The sequence below is a fragment of the Triplophysa rosa genome, linkage group LG12 (genome assembly GCF_024868665.1).
Source record: "Triplophysa rosa linkage group LG12, Trosa_1v2, whole genome shotgun sequence".
Taxonomy (NCBI): domain Eukaryota; kingdom Metazoa; phylum Chordata; class Actinopteri; order Cypriniformes; family Nemacheilidae; genus Triplophysa; species Triplophysa rosa.
Genome location: NC_079901.1, coordinates 12,470,595 through 12,494,931, shown reverse-complemented (window position 1 = coordinate 12,494,931; position 24,337 = coordinate 12,470,595). Strand labels below are relative to the sequence as shown.

The 24,337-nt window shown below is 38.9% G+C and overlaps 4 protein-coding genes and 1 pseudogene across 4 annotated transcripts in view; 2 read left to right on the top strand and 3 right to left on the bottom strand.

Moving 5' to 3' along the window:
• plch1 (phospholipase C, eta 1) overlaps positions 1-3,427 on the top strand; it is a 45,204-nt gene extending 41,777 nt beyond the window's left edge. The window contains exon 23 of the mRNA XM_057347746.1: positions 306-3,427. Coding sequence (XP_057203729.1) covers positions 306-2,587 — 2,282 coding nt within the window. The 3' untranslated portion in view covers positions 2,588-3,427. The remainder of the gene's footprint in view (positions 1-305) is intronic.
• A 1,283-nt stretch (positions 3,428-4,710) lies between these two features.
• Positions 4,711-10,036, top strand: LOC130562636 (extracellular calcium-sensing receptor). Its single transcript, XM_057347759.1, has 6 exons — positions 4,711-4,891; positions 6,026-6,302; positions 6,401-7,234; positions 8,160-8,369; positions 8,911-9,034; positions 9,135-10,036. The coding sequence occupies exons 1-6, from the start codon at positions 4,755-4,757 to the stop codon at positions 10,034-10,036; spliced, it is 2,484 nt and encodes an 827-aa protein (XP_057203742.1). The 5' UTR covers positions 4,711-4,754.
• Positions 10,037-10,547: 511 nt separating this feature from the next.
• LOC130562626 (extracellular calcium-sensing receptor-like) lies at positions 10,548-15,461 on the bottom strand. Its single transcript, XM_057347748.1, has 6 exons — positions 14,994-15,461; positions 14,426-14,717; positions 13,435-14,262; positions 13,113-13,340; positions 11,605-11,728; positions 10,548-11,515 (listed from the first exon to the last, which is right to left on the bottom strand). The coding sequence occupies exons 1-6, from the start codon at positions 15,212-15,214 to the stop codon at positions 10,602-10,604; spliced, it is 2,607 nt and encodes an 868-aa protein (XP_057203731.1). The 5' UTR covers positions 15,215-15,461; the 3' UTR covers positions 10,548-10,601.
• An 835-nt stretch (positions 15,462-16,296) lies between these two features.
• LOC130562638 (extracellular calcium-sensing receptor-like) lies at positions 16,297-19,472 on the bottom strand (annotated as a pseudogene).
• A 4,122-nt stretch (positions 19,473-23,594) lies between these two features.
• Positions 23,595-24,337, bottom strand: part of LOC130562554 (extracellular calcium-sensing receptor-like) — a 3,592-nt gene continuing 2,849 nt past the window's right edge. The window contains exon 4 of the mRNA XM_057347636.1: positions 23,595-24,329. Coding sequence (XP_057203619.1) covers positions 23,595-24,329 — 735 coding nt within the window. The remainder of the gene's footprint in view (positions 24,330-24,337) is intronic.

The following is a 24,337-nucleotide window of genomic DNA, read 5'->3' as shown; positions in this document are numbered from 1 at the left end:
GATTTTTCTTCAAAAACTCTTTCTCGTTTTACAAGAAAATCCAGGCCATAATTCATCAATGGTGTGTTGGAAAAATTATGAAAAAACAGCAGCAAATAATTGAATGTTAAATATATGCAAACTGGATGTTCCCTCTACAGTGCCATTATCAAACTTCCTTCTCACCGTCGTACTTGGTGGTACATTTCATTTGTCCTGTGTACAGAGTGACGTGTGTTGGATTGTGTTGTTTGAAGGTCTGTGAGTTTTTCTGTTGTTTCTTTTTTAACTACTAACAATCATCTCCTTTTAAATGTCTTCTACAGATTCTGTCCACCATCAGAAGCCCAAATCCATCTCAATGGATCTTCTTATCGAAACTTCTGCCTTTAAAGGACCTGATGGTCGTACCCTTTCTGCCAATCCCATTCAGGACTGTAACACTGAGCCCAAAGAAACAAAAGAAACTCCTTACCTGGTCATTGAAAGCAGTAGAGAAAGTGTGGGTGATCCTCACCAAGAACTCTCAAGAGATGGTGTTATCCCAACTGAGGACATTAAATTTTGTTCTTCCAAAAAGCCAGCAGACCACTGGTTAGATCCCTCAGATTATTGTAATGGTGATGCTAGCATGCAAAGAAAAGAAAGTCAAAGAGTATCCAGCCACTTACAATCTCCAAGAAAGAAAGTGTTAACGCCCAAGGCAGCCACTTATTCCTCGTCCTCCTCTTCATCTTCTTCACGCACCTTTACCAAATCTGACCCTCAAATGGATCAGACTGACCAGAGTCAAGTGTCCCTTCAGGACAGTGCTCTGTCTCGCCTTATTGATGCTGTCTCCCTGGGAAACGAGAACGACACCTGTGGATCAATATCTGCTCTGATTGGCCAATTTGACTTGACCGTTGAGCAAAGCCCCTTAAATGTACTATCAAACTCACAACCATTGAAATTTTCCGTACCACCAAATGACCTCCCTGATTTCAACAATGAGCTTTCCAGCACTCCGCTAAAGGCCATTCAAGAATCTTCTGGCATAACCTCAGCTCTACCTGACAGACCCTCAAGTCCTGCAACTACTGAACCTGAAGTTTTCACCATTCTGGATGAGGAGGTGCTTTCTCCTGTTTCCTCTCACAACCTTTATCAAAAGAACTTCCAAAAGGACCTAATTGGCTCTCCAGTGGCCAGCAAAGTATCCTCACCCATCAGGTGGCCTTTAGAAAGGTTCATGCGAGGTAACGTAAATTTGGTGTCAAACAGAAAGACAAGGTATGGCAGTCAATGTCATTCCACTGGGTCCTTGATGCACTATGAATTTGGAGGTTACAGAGAAACCTCAATGAACAGCACAGTCTCGGACCGCTTCCTAATGTGCCAAGACTCTGCGAGCAGCAGTCTGATGGAGGTGGAAATCAATGTGGACGGGGATCCCTTAGATGACACATTGATCTCTTCAAATCAAGACCATCACTGGTGTAATGACCTCAGAAACGGCTCCAACCAGCCTTCCCCGTATCACTTACCAAGACTTGAACCATCCCATCTCCACAAACTCTCATATCATCCTTCTCCCGTTCGTTCTCATTCAACGGACACTTCAGCAATTCACAGACACTACCAGTCTCCATCATCACACCACAGTCTAACCTCCAGTACTGTCGATCAAAACAAATCCCATCCCAGGAGATTTCCACTTGGCACTCACAGAATAGACACAACAGAGGAAGGGCACCAGGAAACAAGATACCAAAGTGGCTGTAAAGTTGAGCATTTGCCAAAAAGCTCTTTGTCCTTCGAATGTCTTGAAAGGCAAACTTCATTAGAAAAAGACTTGTATACACCTATATCAGACATTGACGTGATTTGCAACTCTGTTGCATTACAAGACCACAGAGCTCCTATAAACTCATATTCTCCGCAAAAACGCCCTCCTCCGATCTCCCCAGTGTCCTCCAATACGTGCAAGTCCAAGAGTCTCGGAGACTTGACCTCTGAAGACATTTCTTGTAACTTCCAAAGCAAGTACAAGTTCATCAGCCGAAGTTTTGTCACTCCTGCGATGCGAGACCAAAGACGGATGTGTGGGTTGGCCGGTCGACCGAAGTCGTTGGACCCCTTAACTGAGCAGCTTCGCAAGCTCGTGACCTTAGAACATGAGGACTATCCGCATGCCCCCTCCTCTTCTCAGCCCACCACTAAACTTCCTACAGTCCTTCAAAGTTCAACTGAGGATCCCGGAGATCCTCCACCCTTCCTATCAAGGCGGCTTTCCTCCCGGAGTCAAAGTCGTGTACGTCACATAGCCAATCGTGCACGTGAGAAACAGCAAGACGCCTTGAAACACCGGCCTCTTGAGGGCTCCACAGACGTAGTTCTCCGTATTAAGCTCTCTTCCCAAAATCCTCCACCGAACAGGCATTCTACAGGCTCGTATATCGCCGGTTATCTAGATCAGCTAGGTCCAGAGGATAGAGGTTTGCCTGAAGGTGCCTGCACTACGCTACGCTATGGATATGGAGATGGATACTATGCTGTTGATTCTTTGCTCCCTCCTGACTTCTCCAGCCCAGCCGAACCTGAGGTTTACTTTTTGCTGAGGCTTTGACAGCGCTGTTTCTTACTCTGCATGTGTTTCCCTGTAACAGTCTGAAGATGTATGTAGCAGGACACTTCCAGAACTGTGCACTGTACATATGCTGTATATCACAGTTGGTGGTGTACTGTATCAAACTGTTGATGTATATGTGGTCCCGTCATTCTCTAAAAAAATGTATTGTTGAACATGTGTGTTGTCTCGAGGTGAAAAATTGTTATAATAACAAGTAATTGAATTTCAGAGGACAGTTTTGTTGTATTTGTTCTCTTTATGTAGTACAGCAAAGCCATGAATGGGCTTCACTTTTAATTCAGTCTTCCTGCATATCAAATGTTATTTGTATGTCTATGTAGTTTGTACATGATAAATTTATCCTCACTCAAAGCACTATGGGTCTTCATTTCAATTTGAATAACTGTGACGTTTTTCTTTAGAATAAAGCATGTGAACCTGTGAACATTTCAGCATGACTATGCACAGACCTGTAGATGTTCCTGTCCTATGATTTTGCACAGTATGATTTTGTTGTATTGAATGCAATACAGCACATTTACCTGCTTGCTCTGACTTGCTTGCTTTCTATTAGTCACGAATTGAAAAAAAAGTTCTTCTTCATATTATAAAGCTGTATGTTTAAAGTTTTATTTTTGTAATTGCTTTGATACAGAGAGCAAAAATAAACATTTGTTAGACTTAATGTTTTGTTTTCTTTTTAAAGAGATGGCGAAAAAAAAGCTTTCCCACTTCTCCTGTGCTTTAAGGCATCTAGTTTGTTGTTCTTTTTAGGGTTGCTCATCAAAGATGAGTGTGAGCATTTTCCTACCAATGCAATAAATTTTGAAATGTTTGCCATGGAGTTAAAATGTTGAATGTGTGATTTTTCTCGCATACCTCTACAATATTATTTTCATTGGTATCAGGGTTGCCAGGTGCACTGTTTTTCCGTGAAAATTGGCTACTTTTAAACTGTTGCCATGCGTGTTTTAATCTACGGGTTAAAGGTGGATAGATTTTGTTTATCAGCTATTATTCTTCCAGTAAAATGAAGTTGTTGATGAAAATGGAGTGTGTTTAGGATTACTACTACACTGATTTTCAATAAGAAATTGTTTGTAATTCATATCTGTGACTGTAAAATATGAATTGTATGTATTGGGGTAATTTATCGTATTTAGGCCTGGTTTCAGAGACGAGGCTTGGTTTAATCCAGGACTATGCCTTAGTTAAATTTAAATCGCTTTTATTAAAATGCCATAGAATCTAAGGCATTTTAATAAAAGCGACTTAAATTGAATTTAGATTAGATAAAAACATTACTGGTGTTCATCTTGAGACAAAACAATGGTAATGACATATTTTAACATATGTCAGGGCAATTTTCAGTTAATACAGCTCAAACTTTCACTTTAGTCTGGGACTAGTCTTAAGCCTTGCCTGTGAAACCGGGCATTAGAGTTTGGGTATTTAGGCTCGGGTCATGGTATAATTTTGGTAGGCCACTATGATGGTTTTGTTATGCAGATTTGGCAACCCTGATTGTGATGGATTTAATGTTGTGTTTTTGACAAACCGTGACATATTTCTCCTATCTAGATAAATGTATTTTCTTATAAGAGGTATTGAATTTGATATCACAATCTCTGACAAACACAAAACCAGTCTCGCTCATGCTGATATGTTATACCCGGAAAGCTCAGGTGAGCATTTACAATTAAAACTTAATCTATCAGAAGCTTTCTAGCAGATGTGACCCTGTTGTTGTTTTAGACAGAAGATAAGTAACTGTGACTCAGTACGCCACTATTCCGAAAATACAGTGTCCCTCTGCAGCATCATCTAACTGTTAACTCATCACAAATTATTTTGTAATTACCTTTAATTTTGGGGCTCATAGGAGCCACAATTTGGCCTCCCATTGTCATGTCTGGCCGTTGTTTTTCTGCTGCTCTCTTAGGACTGTGGTCATAACAGATATCCATTCTCATTCTACATTAACACATAAGGTTCAGGAAGGCTGTCAGACAGCAGGTAACACCAAACTGTGCCAATGTCTGTACTCACTCAGTCATGGCTTCTACCGTCTGTGCTGGTGCTTTTGCAGTGGTCCGTATGTGAGGCTGGGATGAGTTTTACTGTGGTAGAGGAGATTCAGCAGGAAAAGTGTGTGAACTTGGATATGTCGCAGCGCTTAGATGATGTTGGTCTCTATCAGGATGGTGATGTGATCATTGGAGCTCTCATTAATATACACAACCTGCCGCCGACCCCTGACCTGACCTTCACCAAAAGAACTGAAATAAAGCCGTGTACCGAGTAAGTGAGTTCTCTGTCACATTCTTTTTTTCTCTTTTATACTAATTTATGTAAAATACTATATGTGTGAGTTCATGATACACTAAGTAGGCTATGTTCCCCTAGGTTTTCCCAACAGGTGTACAAGGACTTTTGAGGCACCAACATTTTTTTTTTTATTTTTTGTTCTTTTACTTTTACATCTTTTATTTTATTTCAGATTTTAAAAATATTTATTTTTCCACTTATTTAGTTGATGAAACCGCAGTATATATGAAATGTTAACAGGATTACTAATAAATGTGCTGTAACTGAACATTTTCTGTACATAACATATATTCAATCATTTATGAACTGAACATTGTTACAATTTCTTTAATTTGTTTCAGAATATTTTTAATTTATGTTCTATTTTTGTTGCACTGTTTATCATGGCAATGAGAAAAAAATATACAGTATGTAAATACGTGTAAAGATCTTACACATCTGTGTGCAATGGCGGAATGTTCCTAACATCCAGACTGTGTTTGTTTGTCCGCTTAAGTGGTCATTGTTCAAATCTTGCACACCACTGAAAAATATATCCTTTATTTTTTTGTAAAAAAAGTGTATTGTGTGTATTTTCTAATTGCATGTATATTTATACAATCCCTGCCATAGTATACTTTGTTTATTATTAATCAATATTTTTTATGTTTGTTTTTTGGTTTGGTTAGAGATGTAGTTTGCTCACACTATTTATAAAATATTTATGTTTCAATTAATTTAATTTTAAAATTATACATTTAAATTTGTAAATAAAATTAAAATGTTAATAGATGTAATTAATAGTTTTAATGTTTTGACATTTTGTTTCTGGGCATAAATGTCTTTATGCTCTTCACACAGGTATGCTTCATTACACCCTAACAACTTCTAGCTCTATATAGTGTTTGGTTATCGTTCTGGCTAGGGGCTAGTAACATGACATTTTTAAAATGTATATTAATATTAAATTGAATTTTACATTAATTGTATTAAATTAAACTACTCAACAGTTATTAATTCTTTGCTGAGGTCTACCGGAGGTTAAGTTTGGGCCACATAACATTTGTTTATGTTGTTGCTGCTAAAACTGTCTATAACCTTTCTTGTAAATTGTCTGTCTGTTATCAGGCTTCAAGAGCGTTCTATGCGCTGGGTTCAAGCTGTGGTGTTTGCAGTCGAAGAAATTAACCGCAATCCCTTTCTATTGCCTGGTATTCAACTGGGATATCACATACAAGATAGCTGTTCCCGATACCCCTACAGTCTAAGATCAGCTTTGTCAATGATCAGTGGCGGAAACCATACCTGCAGCAACACCAGACCTGCTAAACTCATAATTGGAGATTCTGCTTCGACTCAAAGCATTATCCTGTCCACAACACTGCGTCCCCTGCAGATCGCAATGGTGCATTAAGGATACTTCTAAAAAAGTAACTTTGTAATTGAAATGCTTGGTCATTGACCTATACTTACTGCATGTGTTGTTTGTCTTTGTCTTTCTAGATCAGCTATCTGGCTAGCTGCCCGTGTCTCAGCAACAGACAAAAATACCCCAATTTCTTCCGCACTGTCCCCAGTGATGCTTATCAGGCACGCACGATGGCTCAAATGGTTAAACGCTTTGGCTGGACGTGGGTCGGAGCCATGGTTGTTGATAATGACTACGGCCGTGGGGCAGTGCAGGTGTTTGAAGAGGAAATTAAAGGGATGGAAATTTGCTTGGCTTTCTTTCACACCATCTACAGGGAGCAGCTGGCCAAGGATGTTGACCGTGCAGCGACGACGGTGCAAGCCTCATCTGCCCGTGTGATCCTTGTATTTGCATGGTACGCAGATGTGGAGGCTTTTCTGTTGGAGTTGGTTCGTAGAAATGTGACCGACAGGCTGTTTCTGGCCAGTGAGATCTGGAGCACCAGTGGGCATCTCTTGAGCAATCCTCAGCTCTACACCATCTCCAAGGGAACTCTCGGTGTGGCTTTAAGATGTGCACACATACCTGGCTTTGATGCACATCTCCGACAGCTACATCCTTCCCGTTACCCTAAAGATGCCCTGTTGAAGGCTTTGTGGCAGAATATATTCACTTGTAGCCTTCAAAAGAACTCTTCCACAGGTTTTCAGAAGAGCCTCTCTCCCTGCAGCGGCACGGAGAGTCTGAAAGGAATGAACCGTCAGTTTACAGACACCTCTTCCCTGAGAGTGACGTATAATGTGTACTTGGCTGTGTATGCTGCTGCCCATGCAGTGCATTCTCTGTTGACCTGCACAACACAAAATAACTCAGACCCTGAAAGAAAACCACAGTGTTCCTCTCTGGATAGCATCACTCCAGCACAGGTATGCACATCAATTGTTATAGGCTATGTATATTTGAAGAGTTTGGTTCCAAAATAAGATCTTTCAAAAATCATGTTTTTTATTATGTTATCATGTTTTTATTGTGTTTTATTGTGTTAGTTAGCTGTATTTTTTTAGTTATTATGGCTTAAATCAAAACAAACCAACTGTAGTTTGATTGATATTAATTGGAATGCACAATAAAAAACATCTAATTTTGGAACCAAACTCTTCATTTACAGTATGTGTAAAAGTCTTAGCTCACCAACAGCTCCACCATGATTATCCATATATTTTCTCTTTTAAGATGCAAACAGAAAATATAGGAAATATGCCTACACAATAATAATAATAAGCTACAAAATGTCTTCTTGTAAGAGTAAGTATTATCGTTTTATTCCAATTTGGAGTCAGGTTTCTCATATTGCTTAAGTGTAATGAATCTAAAAAAAAATTCTGTTTTCAAACTTCATGCAAATATTATCTGAATTTTTTGGTTGTATTCTAATAAAGACACTGAGAAATAATCATGGTACTTAAACATCATTGCTGAAATCTAATGCCTAAGACCTTTGCACAGTATGTATTTGGAAATTAAGACACGTCTTTGCATTGAATAAAATATCAAACCAAGTAGCATTTGTAAAAAGATACATGAACATGCTGTTTGAATTTAAGACTAAAGGGTATTCTTAGAACATGTTTGTGTACCTGTGGTTACCTCTGCTAGTACACCTGTGTAAACTTTAAACCTAACTGACTTCATACATTCTTTAACAATTACCTTGGGACTGGCAGGTTAAAAGTTGTTTCCAAAATTTGGTTTGTTCTATTCAAAGTGTATTATAAAAAATATGTTTTGGGATATTTTAGACCGACTTTGCAGTTGGTCTAAAACATGTTGTTCTGTCTGTCTTTTTAAAAGCTTTTACAGCACATTGAACAAGTTAATTTCACCACTCAGTTAGGAGAGAAGTTTTATTTCCAGGATGGAGGCATCCCGCCTGTCTATGATCTGGTGAACTGGCAAAGAGCTCCTGATGGTTCTCTCCATTATGTGACCATCGGTAAAGTGGAGGGAAACCAGCTTATCATTAATGAATCTGCTATTATATGGCCTGGAGACTCAGGAAAGGTAAGAGATGCTTGTAATATTTTATTGGATTTGACAATGTAATATGACTGAAGATCACTCCAAAATGAATCAAATATGTATCACTGTAATTTCTAACTTTGCGTTTTTGTATTGTTTTCTAGTAGAAATATCTAAATATTCTTAAATCAAGACACATTTACTTGAGAAGCATGCAAAATGAGCTGAGTTGTGTTCTGAAAAATCAAAATTGAGCATAATTATAATAGAAATAATCTTGAATTACTGTACGTAAAAAAAGATTATCTTGAATTAAGTACTTAATAAAGAGGTCAAACCTAACTTTGTATTATTTTTCTTACTCCATTGGAAAATATTTTCTCCTGTTTTAAACTGATTGAGTAAATCAAATGTATCTTGATTTGACAATTTTTAGGTATTTTTACTGGAAGACAAGTAGGAACAATTCCAAAAAGAAATGATTTTTTGTCTACAGACTTTGTGGAAAAACTATTTACATTTAATTGATCTAGAATGTTTAGATCTTTTATTTATTTCAGTCTTATATATTTCATCTTCGCAGGTGCCTGTATCTGTTTGCACAGCTGAGTGTCCTCCTGGGACACGTAAGGCCATTAAGAAAGGTTTGCCTGTGTGCTGCTTTGACTGTCTGCCCTGCACTGATGGTGAAATCAGCAACATCACAGGTTATTATTCTTTCCTCATTCATATGAACAAAACATAAACACCTGATCAACTTTTGAAATCAATAAATAACACAAAACATGTGAAAACGTTCTCCCCCAGGTGCTGTGAAATGTTATCGCTGCCCCCCAGAGTTCTGGTCTAATAGTTTCAGAAACGAATGTGTGCCCAGAGAGACTGAGTTTCTCGCCTTTACAGAAACAATGGGCATCACATTGTCAAGCGTGGCTGTTTCAGGTGCACTTATGACATCTACAGTGGCTGTTATTTTCCTGTACCACAGAAACACTCCCATTGTTAAGGCCAACAACTCTGAACTGAGCTTCCTGCTCTTGCTGTCACTCAAACTCTGCTTCTTGTGCTCGCTGGTGTTTGTAGGCCAGCCCTCGCTTTGGTCATGCAGGTTACAACAGGCCGCGTTTGGGATCAGTTTTGTCCTGTGCATCTCCTGCATTCTGGTCAAAACCATTGTGGTTCTAGTTGCATTTCGCTCGGCTAGACCTGGATCCTCGGCTCTTATAAAATGGTTTGGACCCGGTCAGCAGAGAGGAAGTGTTTTGCTGTGCACCTGTGTTCAAGTGATTATCTGTGCCATGTGGCTCTCCGTCAGTCCACCTTCACCTCGCCATAACTATGGAATCCAGGGGTCAAAGGTCATCCTGGAGTGCACGGTGGGATCAGTTGCAGGATTCGCCACTGTACTGGGCTACATTGGCTTTTTGGCTTCTGTCTGCTTTTTGTTGGCTTTCTTTGCACGGAAGCTTCCGGATAATTTTAACGAGGCCAAGTTTATTACATTTAGTATGTTGATATTTTGCGCTGTGTGGATTGCATTTGTGCCAGCGTATGTCAGCTCTCCAGGGAGGTACAGCGTGGCTGTGGAGATTTTTGCCATCTTGGCCTCTAGTTTTGGACTTTTGGTTTGCATATTTGTCCCAAAATGCTACATTATTTTGCTCAAGCCAGAAAACAACACTAAGAAGTTTCTTATGGGAAAAACATAATTGTGCTTATGAAAAAAAATGTATTTAGTATGTTCTGTGTTTCTCGATAATAAAGCTATTCTGAGTCAGTCCTGTCTCTTTCTGTCATTTATTTAGTCTAACAAAAAACAAGCAGAAACTATTTCATAACCACAAAGATTTATTTATTATGCACAATGCATATGAAGTTAACGTCATATACACAGTTTCAAAAGATCGACGGCAACTTATCACTGAAAAACACAATGTTTCAAATTGGTGTTGAATGTAAAATATAAGTGTAGCCTAATTGTAGTAATACATTTAAAAGTGTTTCACTTAGCTTTTAAATAATGTATTAAAATATGTGTGTGTTAAAGGTTTCTTCTTATTTAGCTTTTTTTTGCTCTTTTACATTAGCAATTTAGTGGACATTTCATATTTCACACATACGAATGCAAAACAGATATTGTCATCTGCTTAAATGAACTTTATTGTAAATCATAACAAATTGACAGTAACGTGTATCATGAATACTTTCTGCATATGTCTATAAGCAGGAGACAGTTTCAGAGTTGTATAGAGATATAACAGGTAACATGCAAAACTATTTCTTTTCTGTGCCTCTTCCCATTAGGGCTTTTTTAGTGTTTCTCTCTGGATGTAAGAGGATGATGTAGCACTTTGGTGCAAATATAGCCACCAGTAATCCAAAACTTGAAGCCAGGATGGCAAAAATCTCCACAGCTACTGCATATTTCCCTGGTGAGCTGACATATGCTGGAACAAATGTGATCCACACAGCGCAGAAGATCAACATGCTAAATGTTATGAACTTTGCTTCATTAAAACTATCAGGAAGGTTTCTTGCCAGGAAAGCTAACAGAAAACTAACAGCTGCCAGAAAGCCAATGTATCCCAGCAGCACAGCAAATCCAACCACTGAACCAATAGCACATTCATACACTATTTTAGAGGTGATATACTGACTGTTTTTATGGGGTGTTGGAGATGCAGTTGATAGCCAGACAACACATATTGCCACCTGGAGAGCAGTTAGTACCAAGACTGTGCCTCTTTGTTGAGCTGCTCCAAACCATTTCATTGCATTTTTACCTTCTGGCCGAGATGACTTGAACACGGCTATTACCACCATAGTCTTGACCAGAATGCTGGAGACGCACAGAACAAAACTAATGCCAAACACAGCATGTCTCAACTGACACGTCCACAATTGTGGACGACCAATAAACAGCAGCACACACAGAAAACACAGTTTGAGTGACAGCAGCAGCAGGAAGCTGAGCTCTGAATTATTGGCGCGCACTATAGGTGTGTTTCTGTGATGAGCGAAGATGATCATCACAAGAGCACAGAAGCAGGTGCCGAGCAGTGAAGCAGTGGTCAGAGAGATGCCCAGAGGTTCCTCATAGGACAGATACTCCACTTCTTTAGGGATACACTGATCCTTATCTGGATTGGACCAGAACTCATCTGGACAAACTGTGCACTCATTTGCATCTGTGAGGTGTAAGACAGAGACTTTAGGAGGAAGTTACATGGAAATAGTAGCAACATTGAATTCTTTATAGGAATCATAATTTCCTCACCAGTTGTGTTAGAAATCTCTCCATCTGCACATGGCAGGCAGTCAAAGCAGCAGACAGGAAGGCCCTTCCTCCTGGCTCGTCTGGTGCCTGGAGGGCAGCTCTCACTACACACAGACCGCGGAGGCTGTCAGGGACATCATCTGTTATCATTTAGTTAATACAGTTATCTTTAATAGCACAAATAATTTAAAACTAATCCTTAAAGTGTGGTTATTGAAGTGTTAGGAACAGTGTTTGAAATTAACACCTGTCAACCAGCAAAATGCGGGTAAAAATCAACTGTGGCGCATAAAGCTGTCAAATCACTATTTTTGATTCATAAATGATGTTCACTCATTCATAAATTCGTGTAAGTAATCTGCATGAATTTAGCTCTAATACGTGTGCGTCATTGTGATATATATCCATACAATAGAGACTAATTGCTAATTTCTGTTTTTTTTTTAATAAAAATTATGAATGCCCCGTAACTTAAAATATCAGAAGCCATATTGGTGGTTTGTGAAAAGGTTTATTTCAAACCCTTGTTAGGAAATAAAAAATGTAATTAGTGTAGAAAAAAAACAATACAATTGAAAGTCCCCGCTGTACCAGAAAGACTTGGATTTGGAAATTCACATTATGCTAACTTGGCATTATACTATGTTAACATTATATTATCTTCTTATACATAATAATGTGGTAACACTTTACATTAAGGTTCCCTTTATAATGCATTTGTAAATGTGTTCATTAATGATTAATAAGTCATTTACAAATGCATTATAACGCAGTTATAACTGCGTAAATATAAAGAGATTCTAACGAAATACCTGCCAAATAGTGAGCCATTTTGAACTCACATGTTATAAATTCATAATAAATGTATTCATTCATTATTTATTTGCAAAATAGGCAGTCAGACTGGAGACTGTAGGATGTTGTGTTGGTCTTTCTTCTTCTTATTTATTTCATATCTTATGTCACTTTTCAAACCATGTTGCTTACTTGATCCGATTCCTAATGTCCCCCAGAATGCCTTCAGATCATGATGCTTATCCAAAGTAGTTTTTTCTTGTTTACCAACATAAATTCATCAAACTTTTGATCACTTTTTAACACTAAATGCACAAAGGTAGTTGTAAACTTGTTTGTTTATTATGTTTTATTAATGATTCAATTACTTCCAATAGTTAATAAACTATTTTGCAAACAACAACAAGATAATAATGAATCTGCTCTCGAGTCAAATAAATAAATGTGAGTTCAAAATGGCTCACTATTTGGCAGGTATTTTGTTAGAATCTCCCTTTTTATTTATGGAGTTATAACTGCTTTATAATGCATTTGTAAATGACTTATTAATCATTAATGAACACATTTATAAATGCTTTATGAAGGGAACCTTAATGTAAAGTGTTACCAATAAGGTTAGTAGTGGTATATTATTAATCACAAGAAATATGGAAAGCATTGCTCTATCCATAACATTTTGAAAAGTAAATGTCTTAACATGAAATGTTACTTACTTTTCTTGTCTCAGAGTTCCAGTATAATGCATCTTCATTCAGTGTGAGCACTTTCCCTGTTGCTGCCCCTTCATCCACCACACCGACTGTGTAAACCTTTATTGACCCATCAGAGCTCGGCTGCCAGTTCATCACATCATAGATGGCCAGAGCATCTCCATTCTTATCAAATGACATACGGTCCCCAAAACCTGTGGTGAAATTCACTTTCTGTAGGTAGTGAACCAGCTGCACATTTTACAGAAAGGACAGTTGTTAAATGTAAATGTGATTTTTTTAAATACAGTATATATTTTTTGACAATCTTTTTTCTATTTCTTACCTGCCAGGGCTGCAGGTTGGTTATGTCAGCACATGTATTCTCATTGAATGGTCCTCTCCCCTCCTCACACTGCATCAGGTCATGAAGTGCATGTGCCAGAGCATAAACTGCCTTATACACATTATAGGCTGGTCTCAGCCCTGAAACATCAGTGTACACTGTATTTGTGCTGTATAAATCTTCCTCTCCTGAACAGACCTTTTTAAATTGCTCTCCATCTATTTCTCTACCCCCTGTTTCAAAACTACAATCAAACATATTCTCCCAGAAAATCCTCAACATGTTATTTCTTGGGTCATTACTGGGCCGAAGGCGGAACAAAAAGTCCTGAAGTCCCTGGATCTCTCCACGTCTGATGGCGATGCCCAGTGTGCCCCTTAGAAAGGGCAGGAAACGCTGAGTGTGAAAAACAGGAGAAGTGGCCCAAGCTTCACTTGCAATCCACTGCAAGTCTGTCATGTTCTGCATCAATACCTCATCCATTAAGGGCATCAGATATGAAGAAGTAGAAAAAACAACCACCACTTTAGCCGTAGAAGCCTGAATCACTTCCACTATGCGCAGAATATCCCTGCGGTTGTTATCATGAGGCAGCATTTCGGAAAAAGCCACACAGCCCCCAAACAGCTGCATCTCTTGATGTAAGGACTGAGCTGCGTAGATGCCATAATCATCATCACTGTAGAGGAGACCTACCCATGTCCATCCAAAATGTCTCAAGATCTGCATCATAGCCCTCACCTGGAAGGCATCGCTGGGGATAGTTCTGAAGAAGGACGGGTACTTTTTTCTGTCACTCAAACAGGAGCAGGTGGCATAGTGGCTAACCTAATGAGGGTACAGATTAGATGGAGAAAGTGAAGAAAAGCCAAAAAACAACATTTTTTATGATTGATTATGATTGAGAATTAGAAAGTTGTGTAAAAACTGCAAGAACTGCATAGCATAAATGCATGTCATATCCATTTTTACTTTTTTCATCCCATTTTACCATAGGCACTCGAAACAGCCCCAGCACACTGGAGATTGCAATCGAGGGAGTGGATCCTGGATCTCCCACAATTCCAATGACTGGTGGTGGTCCAGTACAGTCGAGGTTGGAGAAGGACTCTCCTGTCCCACTGACCAAAGCTATGGCAGCCCGGAACGCCATTCCCAACATAACACAGTTGTCATACAGATGATAACCAAGGGTGATGTTTGGCAGCAAGTTGGGATTCTTATTGATTTCTTCTATAGCAAAAATCATAGTTTGTGCCTGCTGGAAACTTTCCATATCAAATCTTCACAAAGCAAGAGAAATGATATTGATACTAAAGAAGGAATAATTAGTGGACAATAAAACAGAAGCACCAACACATTCCAAAAACAATCGTTTTTTCAATGTACAGGACAATTTGTATGGACACACAAGTATTTGTTGTAACACAGCATTTTTGCTCCCAAATGACAGAACAAGTGAGACTGAGGAAAACATAATTTTCTATAATTACAAAAACCTTGCCGCCATCTTTCGCTTTTCTTTTATAGTTGTGCATTCAGTTTGGCTCCAGACTCACTTCTCACAGTATGGTGGTTCTGGCTCAGTTGTGAAGCTCAGATCTGGAAACACTGTGAAAAAGTGAACCTCAAACAGGCCTCCGAGTATAAGATCTCCATCCTGATACACTCCATTCAGTTTAAAACGTCCCTGGAGCTGACAGGTAGCCGAGTCAGCGATTAAAGCTGAAGAAATACAGTTTAAGAACAGGCATATACAAATATACAGAGTGATCCACATCTCTCTCTCTCTCTCTGGCCCTCTCACACAGTTGGCTCAAACATTTATGATGAATGTTGAATGGGGTGTTGCTTTAAAAGAGCAGGCGGTGCCAGATGGGCATTGATGGAAAGCAGATAGTGACTCTTTGAATCTTTTTTCTTCACTAAACTCGTTTTTAGGAATAACAACTGTGTTTTTGTAGTTCTGTACTTTGCTGCCAGATGAAATAGATAAATACAAAATCGATCTTCAAATGAAAACAAAACATCAGCTGAGAGACAAATTATGTAATTATGTTTTGTTTACTGACCCGTTCAACTGTACACCTACTTGCCTTGTGTTTTCTGTAACAGTATTTTCAATAAAATGTCCTCTAGATGTCACTCATGCCCTTTCCTGTTGCTCCGAGGAAAAAATACAGATACTGTACAAGATTCAATAGAACAAGATTCAAATGAATTAACGTCATGTTAAAGGAACAGTTCACCCAAAAATGAAAATTCTGGCATCATTTTTTCACCCTCAAGTTGTTACAAATCTGCATACATTTCTTTGTTCTGATGAACACAAAAGAAGGTATTTTTAAGACTGTAGGAAAGGAAACAGTGGGGAACTTTTGACTACCATTGTAATTTGTCCTACAACCGTAGTCAATGGTGGCCGAGAACTACCATTATATTCATGGTTCAGAAGGCACTTTGAAAAAATGTTAAAAATTAAGACAAATTTGGGAAAGACTGAAAAAAACCATAAGGTGCTGTGTTAACTTAAAGTTGACATTATCACTTGCTCTCATGTTTGTGGTATGTGATGACTCAAAGTCTAAATTAAAGGCATTTTTCAGGAATGACCTGAATATCTCTCTATAATACAGGTTGTTCTGACAAACACTCCAGTCTTTTGTTCTTAGTATTGTTTTTAATTAGGCATACATTTAAAATCATATATTTTTATTATGTACATAGAAAATGAAGGGTTACTCCATATGCTATTAACTACAATCATACTAATAAACAGGCTTGTTGATTTTTGAACAAACGTAAAAAAGCCAAAGTAGTGTCATTAACAATTTCATTTCACAGTCATACAAAGTAAAATTATTACTTTTCTGTACCTCTTCCCATTAGGGCTTTTTTAGTGTTTCTCTCTGGACGTAAGAGGATGATGTAGCACTTTGGTGCAAATATAGCCACTAATACTCCAAAACTTGAAGCCAGGATGGCAAAAATCTCCACAGCCACTGCATATTTCCCTGGTGAGCTGACATATGCTGGAACAAATGTGATCCACACAGCGCAGAAGATCAACATGCTAAATGTTATGAACTTTGCTTCATTAAAACTATCAGGAAGGTTTCTTGCCAGGAAAGCTAACAGAAAACTAACAGCTGCCAGAGCCAATGTATCCCAGCAGCAAGCAAATCCAACCACTGAACCAATAGCACATTCATACACTATTTTAGATGATATACTGACTGTTTTTATGGGGTGTTGGAGAGCAGTTGATAGCCAGACAACACATATTCCACCTGGAGAGCAGTTAGTACCAAGACTGTGCCTCTTTGTTGAGCTGCTCCAAACCATTTCATTGCACTTTTACCTTCTGGCCGAGATGACTTGAACACGGCTATTACCACCATAGTCTTGACCAGAATGCTGGAGACGCACAGAACAAAACTAATGCCAAACACAGCATGTCTCAACTGACACGTCCACAACTGTGGACGACCAATAAACAGCAGCACACACAGAAAACACAGTTTGAGTGACAGCAGCAGCAGGAAGCTGAGCTCTGAATTATTGCGACTATAGGTGTGTTCTGTGATGAGCAAAATACACATACGAAGCACAGAAGCAGTGCCGAGCAGTAAGAGCAGTGGTCAGAGAGATGCCCAGAGGTTCCTCATAGGACAGATACTCCACTTCTTTAGGGATACACTGATCCTTATCTGGATTGGACCAGAACTCATCTGGACAATGCACTCAGTGATCTCATAATACATTGATAAAAAGGAAAGAATAATGATTATTTGTATAAATTATGTGTTATTATATGATTTATTCTTAAATAATCTCACCTGTTGTGTTAGAAATCTCTCCATCTGCACATGGCAGGCAGTCAAAGCAGCAGACAGGAAGGCCCTTCCTCCTGGCTCGTCTGGTGCCTGGAGGGCAGCTCTCACTACACACAGACCGCGGAGGCTGAAGGAGACATCATTAAAAAAATAAGTCATGTATCTGCATCTAAATGATGTCTTTTAGTGACCATATACATCTATATTTGTTAAATTGAAATGTCAAATATAATGTATTACCTTTCTTGTCCAAAGTTCCAGTATAATGCTTCTTCATTCAGTGTGAGCACTTTCCCTGTTGCCGCCCCTTCATCCACCACACCGACTGTTCGGACAATGATGGACCCATCAGAGCTCGGCTGCCAGTTCATCACATCATAGATGGCCAGAGCATCTCCATTCTTATCAAATGACACACGGTCCCCAAAACCTGTGGTGAATTCACTTTCTGTAGATAATGGACCAGCTGTACAGAAGGCAGTTAGATAAAGGATGTTTTTTTTACATTTTGGTGTATTTTGCTCTGTATTACTTCTCATTACCTGCCAGGGCTGCAGGTTGGTTATGTCAGCACATGTATTCTCACTGAATGGTCCTCTCCCCTCCTCACACTGCATCAGGTCATGAAGTGCATGTGCCAGAGCATAAACGGTTTTATACACATTATATGAAGCCCTCAGCTCTGATACATCAGTGTATGCTGTGTTTGTACTGCTCAGATCCTCTTGACCTGTACATGCTTTTTCTCCCTGACTGCCTTCAGTCTCAAACCTGCACCCGAATATGTTCTCCCAAAAGACTCTCACCATATTATTTTTTGGGTCATTGTCAGGAAGGAGACGTACAAGAAAATTCTGAAGTCCCTGGATCTCTCCACGCCGTATGGCGATGCCCAGTGTGCCCCCCAGGAAGGGCAGAAGACGTGGAGTGTGAAACACAGGAGAGGTGGCCCAAGCTTCACTTGCAATCCACTGCCTGCCCGTCACATTCTGCAACACTATCTCATCCATCAAAGGCAACAGATAAGTAGAAGTGGCAAACACCACCACCACTTTAGCTGTAGAGGCCTGAATAACCCCCACTAAATGCCGAATATCTTTGCGGTTGTTATCAAGAGGCAGGATTTCAGAGAAAGCCACACAGCCTCCAAACAACTGCACCTCTTGATGGAAGGACTGAGCGGCATAGGTGCCATAATCATCATGACTATAAAGAAGACCAACCCATGTCCATCCAAAATGTCTCAAGATCTGCATCATAGCCCTCACCTGGAAGGCATCGCTGGGGATAGTTCTGAAAAAAGAGGGATATTTCTTCCTGTCACTCAAACAGGAGCAGGTGGCAAAATAGCTAACCTAATAAAGGAAAAGAAAGAGAAATGGTACACATATATGTTATTCCTGCTGTACCGATTGTATTCAAATTCTTGCAATTGATGATTTATTTGAAGACACAGATTTAGGATATTTGCACAGGTTTTTGCTGTTATAACAATTTAAATGCGCAGCGTAGTGTATTGTATTATTTATGAATTTCATCCCATCTTACTATAGGCACTCGAAACAGCCCCAGCACACTGGAGATTGCAATCGAAGGAGTGGAATTTGAGTCTCCCACAATTCCAATGACTGGTGGTTGTCCAGTACAGTTGAGATTGGAGAAGGACTCTTCTGTCCCACTGACCAGAGCAATAGCAGCCCGGAACGCCATTCCCAACATAACACAGTTGTCATACAGATGATAACCAAGGGTGATGTTTGGCAGCAGGTTTGGATTCTTATTGATCTCATCTATTGCAAAAATCATAGTCTGTGCCTGCTGGAAACTTGCCATATCAAATCTAGAAAAACAAACACACATTTTGATATGAAGCCATTATAATTCTTATTAAGGGAAATAAAAAAGAGAATCATCAACACAATGCCACATATATTCTGTATATTTTCCAACATCCTTTGAGAAACTAAACAGTAGCAAATGACAAAAAAGTTAAGTAAATGTGATTTTTAAAGAGCAATTTTACATATATGCATATATGCTTTTTCTGATGTTCTCATTTTGCTGTCCTTATTCCATTTGGCTCCAGACTCACTGTTCACAGTATGGTGGTTCTGGTTCAGTTCTGAAGCTCAGTTCTGGGAACACTGTGAGAAAATGAACCTCAAACAGGCCTCCGAGTATAAGATCTCCATCCTTGTACATCCCATTTAACTTGAAGCGTCCTTGAAGCTGACAAGTACTTGAATTGAGGATTAAAGCTGCAGAGATACAGTTTAAGGACAGATACAAGCAGATGTTTGTGATCCACATCTCTCTCTGTCTCTTACTCTCTTTCTTACCTACTCACTCACTTTGCTCACTAATTTATGATAAACATTGAGCAGGGTGTAACTTAAAAAAGCGGGAGGTGCCAAACAGGCATGACTGGAAATTAGGACGTCACCGGGAATCCCTCAATTGTCATATTTTAATTAGCTCAGGCAATTTGTTTCAGTATTGAACATTCACTTTATTGATAACCAATGTGGGCAAATTATTATTATTTTTTTGTTTACAGCCTTACACTTTTTCTTAAGGTGCACTTTTTGTTTTATATGTCATGAAACGCAAAATACGCGACCCAACTCCCTTCTAAAAAAGTGTTCCTCTGGTTGGAGCCTTTCTGTTGTAGAGGACTAGCTTCTTGACTGATACTGATCTGAGACAGTGAGCCTGGTTAGGTTACTAAAAGATCTGGCTCAAATCCGTCAGCTCATGCTGTGCAATTATACAGTAGCTGTCAGTCCATGTCTTGTATGTTTTAAAAAGGTTTTCTCAAAGCATCCTCTAGATGACAGTCTGTTTTTTTTAAGAACTTTGATTTCTTTTATCACTTTATCACAAATAGAATATTCTGATAGAATAAATAGAAGACAGACACACAACCAACATTCATTCTTTTCATGCACTTTTTTGTCTTTTTTGATTCACGATTCTCTAATGGCTAATTGTAATAAACCTTGTAAATGTTCCCTTTACTAAATCTTTTTTGATAAGTTACTTTCAGGAAGACTGTATTATTTTTTACATGTCAAACATGTGGCTTTGTGTGATTCCCATGTAAAGTCCCATCTGAAACCTAAAGTATGGGATATAATACATTTAATAAAGGTTCATGTAATAAAATTCATGCGTTTTTTTAAAGGAAATTTACCAAAGTAAAACGCATCTGTTGATTGTTTCGTAATTGCATGTGATGTCTGTGTTGTTTCGCTGTTGGCAGGTCAAAGGTCACCTCAGGAAACATGTTTTCATCTGAGGAAAGATCACCACTAGGATGTCTATCGCCAGAGAGCATTAATTGACTTTAGAAACACTGCTGGGAGCCAGAGGACCACCACCAGGACAAGCAAACTCAGCAGTAAATTTTGTGTGAGTTATTTGAGGTTTTTGATGTGTTCGCTGTCATCACAAATCGTTGCTGCTAAATTTAACACACACAAATACGCATCAATCAGGAATGAAAGTGTTTCCTTCTCCTGATGCTTCGCATCACTAATATGAAGCAGGGGTTCTGATCTTTTTTGGGGCCAGGGACCCCTCAGAGGTGAGACAATTTTCCAAGGACCCCCGCAAAATGATAACAGTTTGTTTACCACAATTTGCACTCCTATTGAAGTTTGTATAGTTTGTTGTTTTCATTGTGAAAAATAAAAAAACACATATCATCTTGAAGGATTTTAATACCACGTACAGTATGTGCTTTCAAAATGATTAATTTCAAAAAGGTTTCTTTAGGTAAGTGAAAGTGTATTTCATGGACCCCCTAGCTATGGACTGCGGACCCCTACGGGGCTGTATCTCGTTATTGGTGCTGCTAGACCTTAGTGCTGCATTCGACACCATTGACCACAGCACACTTCTACATAGACTTGAAAATTACGTCGGCAATAATGGAATAGCTTTGAAATGGTTTAGATCTTACTTATCCGACCGTTTTCAATTTGTAGCAATAAACAATGAGGTGTCACGCAAATCACAAGTTCAGTACGGTGTACCACAGGGCTCAGTTTTAGGGCCTCTGCTCTTTGCAATATACATGCTACCTTTAGGAGATATAATAAAGCGACACAGAGTTAGCTTTCACTGCTATACTGATGATACTTAACTTTATATTTCCTCGAAGCCACACGAAACACAGCAGTTCAACAGAATAATGGAATGCATAGTCGATATAAAAAACTTAAAGAGTAACAACTTTTTAATTCTTAACTCGGACTAAACAGAAGTGTTACTTATTGGACCAAAAACCTCCATACGTAACAACTAAGAATACTGTTTAACTATTGACGGATGTTCCATAAAAACCTTGTCGTCAGCAAAGTATCTTGGCGTTTTATTCGATTGCAATCTGTCATTCGAAAGTTATGTCGCCAACACCTGTAAAACCGCGTTTTTCCATTTTAAGAATATATTTAAACTACGTCATATGCTGTCACTTTCAGATGCAGAGAAGACATCAAGACTAGATTATTATAACGCACTATTAGGTGACTGCCCTGTGGGCCTATTACAAAAACTCCAGATAGTTCAAAACGCAGCAGCTTGAGTTCTTACACGAACTAAAAGGCACAAGCATATTAGCCTGGGTAAACATTGCACTGGTTACCTATTAAGCAACGCATTCTTTTTAAAATCTTACTGATTACCTACAAAGCCCTACACGGTTTAGCTCCTCAGTACCTGAGTGAGCTTATCTTGTATTACTTTCCTTCACGTTCACTACGTTCTCAGTGCTCCCGTCAGTTGGTAATACCTAGAATTTTAAAATCAAGTGCAGGCTGTAGATCATTTTTCTATTTAGCACCTAAACTTTGGAACAGTCTTCCTTGTACTGTCCTGGAGGCAGACACACTGTCAGTTTAAATTTAGATTAAAGACGCATCTTTTCAATCTTGCATACACTACACTTCCATAATACAAATCCTCTGAGGGTTTAGGCAGCATAAAGTTAGATCAACCGGAACCAGGAACACTTCCCATAACAACTGATGTACTTGCTGCATCAAAGAGTGTAGTACAGTACTCCACTCTCAGCCGTCTTTTCTCATTGTTCCGAGGCTACCGCAGCGAGCAGGATGCAGTCCATGCCCAGAGTTGGTGGTAGAGCTGAGAGAGGGAAGCGGCTACCTGACAAGAGCTGAGATGGTAGAGCTGAAAGAGGGAAGCGGCTACCTGACAAGAGCTGAGATGGTAGAGCTGAAAGAGGGAAGCGGCGACCCGTCAAGTACTCACTACAAAATGGTCAACTGCTATTGGATTATTAATGATAATATTAAACCTATTATCAACCTTTTTACTATGTTTATTTTCTTTTTATTTAGCCTAGTTGTGCAAGCACTGTCGAGCTTGTAGAGATGCTGCAGTTTTTGCCAGAGGGGAACTGGTTCCCCTGGTTGGGCCTGGGTTCTCCTGAGGTTTTTTTTCTCCATTGGATTTTTGGGTTCAGTGTGTCAGTGCTGTGTATATTGTGCTCTGTGTGTGTGGAGTTGTGTTTAATGCATATGGGTGTGTATGAACCTGTGTGCATGTCTGAATTCTGTATGTGTTCACTTTTGTTTTAACTTGTATCACTTTAATGTTTTGCTTATAGTCAATATGTTTCATGTACAGCTGCTTTGTAACAATGGAAATTGTAAAACTGTATATAAATAAAGTTGACTTGACTCGACTTTGAGAACCTGTGTTATAAAGAAAAATATTTAATTAGGATTTGGACCACAGGAAAATTTGGAGTATACCAAGTAGCAACCCTCCACTGATTCATTATCATCAGTGCATGCAATAGCTATAAATTAACATTAGTTAATAAATAATGAATCAACATAAATCAGCATTAAAATAATCATATTACAATATAAGATAATATAAAACTTTTGTAAATTAATTACTTATTACATTAATATTAACCTAAATTAATAAATGCTTTAAAAACAAATGTTTAAATGTCAGTACATGCTGTGGTATAAACTAACATTAATGAATTGCACTTTATTGTAAGAAGTGTTGTTGAAAAAGTATTGTAAATGCTCTGATGCTCTGAACACAGATGGTAAAATGTGAATGAACGACCCGGACTCTGGTGATTCATATGTTTTATTATGATTTTAATTAGATAAAAAATGGAAGAAATCAAATGTATTGAAGCTTAACCATTTATTTCAGCTAGACTCACCAGCATGGCCAAAATAACTTACATGTACTTTGTACACCTCACACACATCCACTAAACTACTGACATTCAGTTGTATGAAATTTACAGTAAAAATTTATAGAATTTGTTTTCTATTTCTGTTGCATAGCTCGTCCCATGACAGCTTTCTTAGTGTTTCTCTCTGGACGTAAGAGGATAATGTAGCACTTTGGAGCAAATATAGCCACCAGTAATCCAAAACTTGAAGCCAGGATGGCAAAAATCTCCACAGCTACTGCATATTTCCCTGGTGAGCTGACATATGCTGGAACAAATGTGATCCACACAGCGCAGAAGATCAACATGCTAAATGTTATGAACTTTGCTTCATTAAAACTATCAGGAAGGTTTCTTGCCAGGAAAGCTAACAGAAAACTAACAGCTGCCAACACTCCAATGTATCCCAGCAACATAGCAAATCCAACCACTGAACCAATAGCACATTCATACACTATTTTAGACCTGATATACTGACTGTTTTTATATGGTGTTGGAGAAGCATTTGATAACCAGACTGCACAAATCACCACCTGAAGGGCAGTTAGTACCAAGACTGTGCCTCTTTGTTGAGCTGCTCCAAACCATTTCATTGCATTTTTACCTTCTGGCCGAGATGACTTGAACACGGCTATTACCACCATAGTCTTGACCAGAATGCTGGAGACGCACAGAACAAAACTAATGCCAAACACAGCATGTCTCAACTGACACGTCCACAACTGTGGACGACCAATAAACAGCAGCACACACAGAAAACACAGTTTGAGTGACAGCAGCAGCAGGAAGCTGAGCTCTGAATTATTGGCGCGCACTATAGGTGTGTTTCTGTGATGAG

Excerpts from the sequence above, each read along its gene's own strand:
- LOC130562636 (XM_057347759.1), top strand. The coding sequence starts at position 4,755 with ATGTCGCAGCGCTTAGATGATGTTGGTCTCTATCAGGATGGTGATGTG. Across the intron at positions 7,235-8,159 it reads ATAGCATCACTCCAGCACAG|CTTTTACAGCACATTGAACA; the intron begins GTATGCACATCA and ends TCTTTTTAAAAG. Across the intron at positions 8,370-8,910 it reads GGCCTGGAGACTCAGGAAAG|GTGCCTGTATCTGTTTGCAC; the intron begins GTAAGAGATGCT and ends TCATCTTCGCAG.
- LOC130562626 (XM_057347748.1), bottom strand. The coding sequence starts at position 15,214 with ATGTGGATCACTCTGTATATTTGTATATGCCTGTTCTTAAACTGTATT. Across the intron at positions 14,263-14,425 it reads GGCTGTTTCGAGTGCCTATG|GTTAGCCACTATGCCACCTG; the intron begins GTAAAATGGGAT and ends TACCCTCATTAG. Across the intron at positions 11,729-13,112 it reads GGAACTCTGAGACAAGAAAA|CCTCCGCGGTCTGTGTGTAG; the intron begins GTAAGTAACATT and ends TGTCCCTGACAG.